The sequence below is a fragment of the Apaloderma vittatum genome, unplaced genomic scaffold, assembly GCF_000703405.1.
Source record: "Apaloderma vittatum isolate BGI_N311 unplaced genomic scaffold, ASM70340v1 scaffold7551, whole genome shotgun sequence".
In the NCBI taxonomy this organism is placed as follows: Eukaryota; Metazoa; Chordata; class Aves; order Trogoniformes; family Trogonidae; genus Apaloderma; species Apaloderma vittatum.
The window spans coordinates 16,292-26,684 of record NW_009699552.1 but is presented as its reverse complement, the minus strand read 5'-3'; the positions used below and the strand labels follow the sequence as shown (position 1 = coordinate 26,684).

Genomic DNA, 10,393 nt, shown 5'->3' with positions numbered 1-10,393 from the left:
CATGGAGGGAAATCTTGGGTTTCTTTCTGCCTCTGCAGAGTCAAAACCCATTAGGCAGAGACAGATGTGTGGAGGTAGATAGAACCCTTCCCGCTGCTCGTGAGGAGTTTGTTCAGCCGTCCTTCACCCTGCAGAGGTGAGCAGGCAGAGGAGCGCTCTGCAGCAGGGCTGCTGAAAGCTTCTGAAAGTGCATCTCCAAGTTGCTATTGATTTTGAACGTTAATGCGCAGTGTGCTGGAGACACACAGGACTAAACGCTCTGCCTTCCTTTCCCCTTGGCAGGAATTTCTACTATATCACCATCCTGCGTGACCCCGTCTCCCGCTACCTGAGCGAATGGCGCCACGTCCAGCGAGGAGCCACGTGGAAGGCGTCCCTGCATGTCTGCGACGGGCGGTCCCCAACCACCGAGGAGCTGCCCAGCTGCTACACGGGGGACGACTGGTCGGGCTGTTCCCTGCAGGAGTTCATGGATTGCCCCTACAACCTCGCCAACAACCGCCAGGTCCGTATGCTGTCCGACCTCAGCCTGGTGGGATGCTACAACCTGTCGGTCATGCCTGAGGAGCAGAGAAATAAGGTTCTGCTGGACAGTGCCAAGGAGAACCTGAAGCGGATGGCCTTCTTCGGCCTGACCGAGTTCCAGCGGAAGACTCAGTATCTCTTTGAGAAGACTTTCAACATGAACTTCATCTCGCCGTTCACGCAGTACAATAGCACAAGGGCCTCCAGCGTGGAGATAGACGAGCAGACTCAGCAGCGCATCGAGGCCCTCAATTTTTTAGACATGGAGTTGTACGATTATGCAAAAGACCTGTTTTTGCAGCGGTACCAGTACATGCGGCAGAAGGAGCACCAGGAAGCACGGCGGAAACGCCAGGAGCAGCGCAAGATGCTGAGGGCGAAGCAGGCGCGCCTGAGAGAGCAGGGCGAGAACAGCTCCAGCACTGACTACATGGCGAACGTGGAGCGGTGGCGGCGGTAGTGGCGGTGGGAGGGGGGGACTCGCCGGACACCGAAAGCGAAGCAGAACCCAACCCGCAAATCGGAGGCGACGGAGCAGTCCAGACGAATTACGCTTCTCGAGGGTTTGAAGCGCAAAGAGGTTAAAATGTTGCCTTTGCAGTTGCCTTTGCAGTAAATGTTGTACTGTACGTGGAACACTTAATCTTAGCGTGTAATTAAATTGTCCTTTTTAGGTTTGTTGGATTATTTATGAAATATGGGAGCCAAGTAGGCTCATCGGAAATGATTGCTTGGACGTTTATTTAAAAGAAAAGAAAAAAAAACAACTCCGTAAATTAGTTATGAGTACAAAATGGGATGCTGGAAAACGTTTATGATGTTCGGCTGAAATCTATCTGGGAAGCAAACTCATTTCCTAATAATGAGCATTTACCATACTCTCACAATACAGTATATGAGCAAAACCTTTTCCCTTTGATTTTATCTTAATTTCATTTTACTAATGTGTTTTCAAGGGCACCAACTGCTTATGATATTTACCAAGTTAATGAATGGACAATGAAGGGAACAATAAAGGTCTAGAAAAAATATTGACTAGTTTTATGTATAATATTGGCTTTTAAAAGGAATAGAAGTAATTTCTCTAGTTACATAAATACTTAAAATTTTAAACTTTTTCTACCTACTGCTGTTTAGAGTTTTATGCTTGGTCTATCTCATATTTAAAAAAAAAAAAAGGAAAAAAACCAACACATGCATACTTTTCTGAACTCGATGCCAATGTTAAAGACACTGTTTCCAGAATTTTTCAGGGCAGTATGATTTTAACCATTCTGGAAAAGTTACAGCACATCTTCATGTTTCATAAAGCCTTTTCCAAATTTTAGTCCTGTGACAGTGTCTAATTTTAAGTCTTTCTTACCCACTAGAATACATAATGCTGAATTTATCATTCCTTAATAATTGGTGGTATAAACTAGATGAAATTATGTTATGGATATTTGTGTAATGTCTTTAAAAAGTCATACATCTCTCTAATCCCAGCAATATTACAAAGAGAATTGCTCAATGAAAGAAGTAGATTTACGCTTGATTTAGGATTTACTTCCAGTAAATCTTTGCTACACCAGATAAGAACAGGGCTTTTTTTTTTTTCTATGCTCTTGAGCCCTTCTTAGCGATGACAGATGAGCGATGATGGAAACCAGTTTTACCATAGCCATAGTTACACGGGATGAGAAGGGTGCACGGCGACGCTCCCGAGCAGACTTTGCTGGGGCGCAGGGTGCAGAGCTGGACCCGGCTCCGACTTCAGCCTCACCAAGACTGACGGGGAGGGGAGACGGGGCAGGAGGTGCGAGGGGCTCCTATAAATCTCTATGCAAAAAAAAAAATAAAAAACCTCTGCAAGGCTTGGGCTATACATTCAGCAAGTTCAGCAATTTTGTACGTAGCCTGCAACGCTCCTGAGCTTTGCACTAATCCGGTGATCTCGGTGCAGGTGCGCAGCGGCCGAGGCACCTGAAAAGGATGCTCTTTGTCCCGAGGGACACGATGCTTACCAGGCTCACTTGCACTATTGCCTTTTGCCTGTAATGTTCTGTACACCCAGAGGGCGGGAGGGGACACATAAAACGAGGCAGAAGGCTTTAGAAACATCTTACGGCTCCATGCCTAAGTTATCTGAAAGTTGTTTCACATCTGATGTTATATTGCAGCCCGGGGGGCAGCAACCTGCCAGGGGCGAGCAGAGAGCAAAGCAGCAGCAAACCAATACCCTGCGTTAGCAGCTTGGAAAAGAGAATAACTTCATGTACAGCAATGTGGGTTGGTTTTTTTTAATGAGAACTGCAGTTGCCAATATGATGTCTCGGTTGTATTTTGATTTTTATGGGGGAAGATAATTCACTCTTAAAACTGAAAGGCACTGCTGTAAACAGGACTTAACTGTGGGTGAGCTGGAGGGCCTGTTGCAGAAGGTGCATTTTGTTTTTATGCTGTGGTGTGCATGGTTTACAGAGACTAGTTGCATTTTCTTTGTGTATACTGTTTATTGTATATAGGGGACGTACGAATATAAGGATACCATTTTGTCATAACCATATCAAATTCTACTGATTTCCACTGTAGACGCTGTCTTATTGTGTAGATTTACAGGCCAATCCACTGACTTTGATTGTGTAATTTAACAATAGAACTGATAAATAAAATTTAACTACAGTCTTCTGATTTTCATGTGATTATTTCTTTTTCTGACTATGTGTTGGGAATTACCCAGTTCAGAATGAAGAGTAATTTCAACACAAATGAAGTAACAGTTGACAGGAGGTATATGAGTTTAAAATCACAGCTTTTTTGAAGCATATTTAAACTGCAGCTTTCAAGAGTAAAGCCACTTTGAACTTTCTCTGGTTCAGGAGTTACTGCAGAGGTTTTGGCTGCATTTCTGCACAGTCCTCAGAAAAACAAACTGTGGTTTCTGGTGATTTAAGATACAGTTGTCAATGGTCTACAGTATTAAGCGATTCTTTCTGTGTGTGTACCTGTATGTGTGTGTATGCATTTGATTTTATTTTTTTTCCGTTGCATGATGCTCTCTGGTTTTGCTCCAGCTGGCTCTGGAGGATGCTGCCTAGATGCTGACTCCCAGCACACCATGCTGTATCCCCCCCGGCGACATTTTAAAACGCAAAAGAGCTACACCAGGCTTAGATGCAAAAGCAGGTAAGAATGAATTGCACGTAATGCCCCAGATGCTAGGAAAGATGCTTTTTGACAGTGTGGACAGAGGCGTGTTTTTTCTCAGTGGCTGTGAAAGGTCAGGCTTGCGGGGCTCGCAGCAGGGTGATAGACCTGAGCATGTCAGACCTGAGCGTGTCTGTAGGAGACCTTGTTGTGACCTAGTCAGATTCCCCTGTGAGGACAGAGGTGCCTCTTTTCTTGCAAGTACCCGCAGGGGCATCTTACCCCTGTGAGGCTTTTTGAGTCATGGGGAGGGACCTGCCAGCAAGTCTGCGTTTGACTGGCACAGCATTATATACAGGTCTATTAGCGCACTGAGAAAGCTGCTGGTGGAGCTGCTAATGGGATAGAGGTCATGCAAGATGCTTCACTGCAACTAAAAAAGCACCTGACAGTGACGTCTGGTGAAAAAGCAATTGGGGCTGCTTTTTGGGAGGAGTGCTTTGACAGCTGAGAGAAGTCTGTTGCTGCAGGAGAAGGGGAATGTGTTTGGATGGATAAACTTCAGACGCTGAGGAGCTACAGCAGTGAAACCCTCTGGTAAGTTTTTAAAAGCCTGGACACAGGTTTAGAAAACTCCTCTGAGCACCAAGATGTCTCTTTAAGTTTCTGCCAGATAGGGTTGTCTGCTACACCAGTGCTGCCAGCATCCACCTGGGGCAGTTGGTGTGGAGATGGAGATGTGTAGCACGGAATGTTAAAAGGAATGGGTTGGTTCCTTTTGCCCTCTAAAAGACTGGAAGGTTGACAGCTCTGAAAGCATGGCCTTGCGAAGTGCCATATTTGGGGCTCGTACTTTAGGACTAAAACTTTCCTAAAAGGTACCTGGTATGTGGAAGGGGATTCGAACAAGATGATCTTTAAGGCCCCTTCCAACTCAAACCATTCTGTGATTCTGTGGTACATGGGGGCTTTTGGAAGTGAACTTCTAAGCTGATTTTTGACAATGAACTTTGCAACCTCTTTATGCAACGTGTGATATATTTTAGTGTGCTGTAATACGTGCTTGCTTCCAATTATGTCATTTTTGAGTAAAAGTGAACTAATGGGCTTTTTTGCGCAATTTCGAAAATTCGCAGATTATCCAAAATTAGCAGAGCTGCGAGTAAGAGCTGACAGATATGAGTTCAATTGCTGTTTCAGCTCATGAAATCACTGAGGAAAGGAGAAGAAAAACTGATACATCTCCTCTCTTAAATTTCAGCCAGAAATACCAGATAATTGAGGGAACCTGTCAAACTAATGCAAACCTGCAGCTGAGGACCTGGGCTGCCAGGCTGGCCCACGTGGTCCCTGGGAGGGGCAGAGAGCAGCTCTAGCTGGAGAGGTCATCTTTAAGGAAATGTCTTCTGCAGGAGAAATATTCTCCAACTAAAAATCTCCCTGTCTTTAAAGTGTTTGGGTGGAGCTGGAGATGGGATTGTTATTGTTGGACCTTGCTGGGGTGGAGCACATGGGAGGAGAAGAGCGAAGGGTCCTTCCCACCGTATGTGGGACTGGGAGAGCTGGGGTGAGGGAGTTGGGATCTCTAGGGTCGAAGGTGGACGCAGCAGTGGCAAGCGAAGTTGTCACCCAAACACAGGTGGGATCCGGGCTCTGGAGGCAGCTGACACCGTCTGTCCTTCCCACCCTGCTGCCACCCGCGGCTCCTGCGTGGCGGGGAGCAACTGACTGCATGAAACCTTCCTGAGCAAATAGCACAACATCTGAACTCTTACCTATGAAATTCAATTCTGGATTTCCTAAAGCAATCACCCCGTTCCACCAGCCTCATCAGGGAAGAGTGTAATTTCATTTAATCCATTTCTTGAGTTCAGAGTCAACTGCGCTGCCATCATGCTAATATCGCTGCTCTGCTATCTCTAGAGATGAAGTGACGAGTTTAGACCTGAAATCGAATTTGGCTCTAAGCTTCCAGAGGATCTATCAGTCAAATTACCCTTGGTCTCTACCCAGAAGCTTTGTCATCCAGTTTAACTCTGCAAGGATGCATTAGGCCAGGCAGGTGAGGTTATATCACTTTTTGTTTTGGGAGCAATGGAATGCTGAAACAATATATATGCAAAACAATCAAAATATTTATAGAGAGAACAATACAACTGCTGCCTTTTGGTATTCTCAGCTTTCTGAATTTATATCTTCGCTGGTATGACTGCAAATAGGATTTTCACTTGCAAGGCTGTTCACAAGCAGTTGTTGACATAAACCTCTACATAAACTATGTAAACTGTAGAAATTTATGTCTAATATATGTATTTTCTGATGAGCATTCATGGGCAGAGGGCTGCAAACAACTCCTGGTACAACATTCACTCAAGCCTTTGTTCTGCTAATAAGGTCTCAGCTCCACAGCATAAATTTAGTGGCCAGTGGCACCAACACTCAATAGTAAATTTTCTGGTAAATGAAGTTTGTAAATGATGAGAGCTATAGCATAAACGGTTGAGTTCAAGGGATATTTAGGCCAAATGAAAAGTGAGATTTCACAACAGCTCTGTTTTGAAGTGCTCAGCTCACAGTTCTATTGTTGTTTCTTGTTGAAATTACCTTCTTCTTTTAAATACTATCTGTAAATTGTGAAGGAAATCTGTAATGAGTTCACATGCTCCACGAGCTGAATTAAACTTTTGATTTCACGTCAAATGATTTAGTGCAACCTGGGATGGAAATGTTGAACCTTTTGCTCTCAAAAGGCCCGGCTGATGTGAGCTGCTTTTGCTTCGTGTGGGCTGCAGGTGGGTGTGAGCCCTGGAAGCACTTTCCCAGGGAAGGAAGCATGCGCTGGCTTTGCCAGGGGGGTCTCCGCTCCCTTCCCCGCAGCAGGATCTGCTGCTCTGCAGCTGCGAGGGGACGCGGAGCCTCGAGGGGTCTCTCTCCCCCTTTGCAATCGATGCCTGGCACTCGGTGTGGCACCAGCTCTCTGCTGCTGTCGATGTTAGGTGAAGTGTGTGGAAGGTATTATTTTGCACAATGTAAGCAGGTGGATAGTGGGGTTGTGTCGCACGGGAGATGTGTGCTCCACGAGGGGAATCTGGGAATTTCCCCTCTGGGCATGGCAAGCTGAGAAGCGTATTAATAGACATCATTACATGAGAATAATTGCTGTGGAATCAGCAAGCGCGTACATAATCTTTAATGCCTGGGAAATCTCACACAGTTTCAAAATAATTAAAAGTGGGATTAATCTAGATGCCAGACAACGCCTGCCTAATTACTAATGAATAAAGCTGTCTGAATGGCTGCAGCACCCTCAGCAGCATCAGCTGCTCCAGCACTTTGTAGTCAATCCCCTATTAACGCTCGACAGAGCAGGGGCCCATCCCTGCAGGCTGTGACTGTCTGGAGGTCGGGGCTGGCTCCTGCTGGAGGGACAGCCTGCCCGGCCGCAGAACGCCCCAGGGATGCTCTGGGGTGATGCTGCTGTGGGGCCGGGGGTCAGGTGCATCAGGCTCCAGGTCCAGCCTGTCCCTCCTGGAGCAGCTGCAGATGTGTTCTGCGTGTGGCTGGTGAGCTGGCCCCGGGATGGCCCTGCGGCAGGGATTTTGGGGTAAAGGGGTGCAGCAAGTGGTTAGATGGTTGGATGAGAAACCTCAGTTATGCAGAGTCCTCAGCCCCTCTGAGGAGCAGGACCCGTGTGAAGAAGTGCAGACAGGGAAGATGATCTGTGCCCATGTTTTGAGCAGTGCTGTTTTGTAGACTTGACTCTCCTGGACAAACTCAAACACAAAGAGGAAGCCTGTAGAGGGGGACAGCAAGGACAGGTAGCCTGGGAGGAATACAGGAATTGTCTGAGCAGCCAGGGATCAGATTAGGATAACCAAAACCCTGATAGAAATAAATCTGGCCAGGGATGTCAAGAGCAACAAGAAAAACTTCTATAGGTACATCAGTGTTAAAAGGGACTCTAGGGATAAAGTGGGCCCTCTCTGGAAGGAAACAGGAGACCTGATGTTGCCTTAAGGATGGCAGAGAAATTTTTACTGCCTTAATAGTGGTAAATCAGTCTTTCAAAGAATACTGCTTCAAGGATGGGAAAATATGATGAAAAAATTTTCCAGCCACTTAGAAAAGATAAAAAGATAGTGTGTACCTAGAGACAGCAAGTAGACCATTGTTTAGAAAGTTTTAATGAGCTGTTCATCCTTGGGAGTGTGTGGAACTGGACCTAAGCAGGGAGCTTTTAGTCAAAATCCTCATTATGGTGATTAGAAAGTAACAAAACCATCAAAAATCATTTACGAAAGGCTGAAAGTGAGCCAAAATTAAATGTGGCAGTGGGAGATCGCAACTGCTGACTCAGTTCAGAGCGCTGAAAATGCCCCCCCCACACACATGCAAGGAGCATGCGTGCTAATTTACATAAGAGGCAAAGCTAGTTTTAATGTACTTAACCAATAATGAATGTAATAGTTATCACTAACTGGTAATTGTCGAATTAGTGGTTAATTAGGCATGTTTATACTAATAAGTTACAAAATAAATATGCTGCAGTTTTTCCATGCGGTAGGTTAGTTTCATCTAGCATCCAAACTTGGCCAACTTTGCTGATAAACCAATGTCGGCTTTCTAAACTATCATTTGGTTTAGAAAGTTATTTCTTTGCACTTGCTGCTTTTGGCAACACTGGCTGCTTTGGATATGGAGAAGGTTGATGTATTTAAGGACTTTTTTGCTTCAGTCTTCACCAGCAAGTGGTCCCACCACACCGTCCGAGTCACAGAAGGCAAAGGAAAAGAATGGGGAATGAAGGACTGCCTGCTGTAGGAGAAGATCAGGTTTGAGACCATCTGAGGGACCTGAAGGTGCACAAGTCCATGGGACCTGATGAGATACATCCGTGAGTCCTGAGGGAACTGGTGGATGAAGTTGCTAAGACACTGTGCCTCATATCTGAGAAGTAATAGCAGTCTGATGAAGTTCCCTCTTAGTGGGAAAGGGGAGGTATAACATCCACTTTCAAAAAGGGAAAAAAAATAAAACCTAGGGAACTACAGGCCAGTCAGTCTCAATTCTATGCCCAGCAAGATCATGGAGCGAATCATCCTGAAAATTGTGCTAAGACACATGGGGAAAAGGAGGTGATTGAGAACAGCCAGCAGGGCTTTGCTAAGGGCGAATCATGCCTGACAAATCTGGTGGCCTTCTGTGGTGGGATTACTGCACTGGTGGATAAGAGAACAGCAACAAGTGTCATCTACCTGGACCTGTGCGCTGTTTTGTACAACATCTTAGTCTCTAAACTGGAGAGACATGGATTTGATGGATAGACTGCTTGGCAGATAAGGAATTGCGTGAATGGTTGCACCCAAAGAGTTGCAGTGAACGTCTTGACCAGATGGAGACTGGCAACAAATGGCGTTCCTCAGGGGTCGGTGTTGGCACTGGTGCTGTTTAACATCTTTGCTGGTGGCATGGACAGTGGGACTGAGTGCACCTGCAGCAAGTTTGCTGATGACACCAAGCTGTGTGGTGCAGCTGGAAGGAAGGGATGTCATCTACAGGGACCTTGACAGGCTTGAGAGGTGGGCCCACGCAAACCTCGTGAAGTTCAATAAGGCCAAGTGCAAGGTCCCGCACCTGGATTGGGGCAATCCCAAGCATGATTACAGGCTGGGCAATGAGTGGATAGAGAGCAGCTCTTTGGAGAAGGACTTGGAGGTGTTGGTGGATGAAAAACTGAATATGACCCAGCAACGTGCTCTCACAGCCCAGAAAGCCAATTGCATCCTGAGCTGCGTCACAAGGAGCGTGGCCAGCACATTGATGGAGGTGATTCTGCCCCTCTGCTTCTCTCTGCAGTGCTGTGTCCAGCTCTGGGACCCCAGTGTAAGAAGGTTCCTGCTTGGTCCCCATGTGTGGCCTGATCTAGTCGAGAGATGGCATCCCTGCCCAAAACAGGGAGGTTGGACTAGATGATCTCTAAGGTCCCTTCCAGCCTAGGCCATTCTATGATTCTATGATTCTATGACATGGAGCTGCTCGAGTGGGTCTAGATGAGGGCTCTAGAGAAGATGATCAGGAGGCTGGAACAACTGCCCTTGTGAGGACAAGTTGAGAGATTTGGGGTTGTTCAGCCTGGAGAAGTGAAATCTCCAGTACTTAAAGGGGGCTACAAGAAAGATGGGGAGGGACTCTTTATCAGCAAGTGTAGTGAGAGGATAAGGGGTAACAGTTTCAAACTGAAAGAATGTGGATTTAGATTAGCCATTAGGAAAGAATTATTTTCTGAGGGTTGTGGGGCACTGGAACAGATGCCCAGAGAAGTTGTGGAAGCCCCCCCTGGAAGTGTTCAAGGCCAGGTTAGATGGGACTTTGAGAAACCTGGTCTAGTGTAAGGTGTCCCTGCCCGTGGCAGGGGGGTTGGAATTGGATGATCTTTAAAGTCCCTTCCAACCCAAACCATTCAGTGATTCTATGATCCGTCGCCTTTTGATTCCTCCAGAAAACAATTAGCAACACTGGCAAGAGTCTGGAGCTCTGTGGACTCCCTACATCCTAAACAGACATCCCCTTCACCGAGTGCTGCACAAGCTTTTGCTGCTGCAGCATTGTGCCGATGTTTGCTGCAGCAGCAGGGATTTGCTGCAGCTTCCCCGCTCTGGCAGGCAGCAGCAGCCGTGAGATCGCTGTCACGCACGGCCGCGCACCAGCCCACGCCAGCGGGTCCCAGCCCGCGCATGGGGAC

At 46.6% G+C, this 10,393-nt stretch overlaps 1 protein-coding gene across 1 annotated transcript; it reads left to right on the top strand.

The window, feature by feature from the left end:
* Positions 1 to 230: 230 nt before the first annotated feature.
* Positions 231 to 2,000, top strand: LOC104280688 (heparan-sulfate 6-O-sulfotransferase 2; the record flags this gene model as incomplete). The annotated part of the gene is made up of 1 exon (XM_009878421.1): positions 231 to 2,000. A coding segment is annotated over one exon (755 nt), but the record flags the coding sequence as incomplete, so codon positions are not given.
* Between the last annotated feature and the right edge of the window lie 8,393 nt (positions 2,001 to 10,393).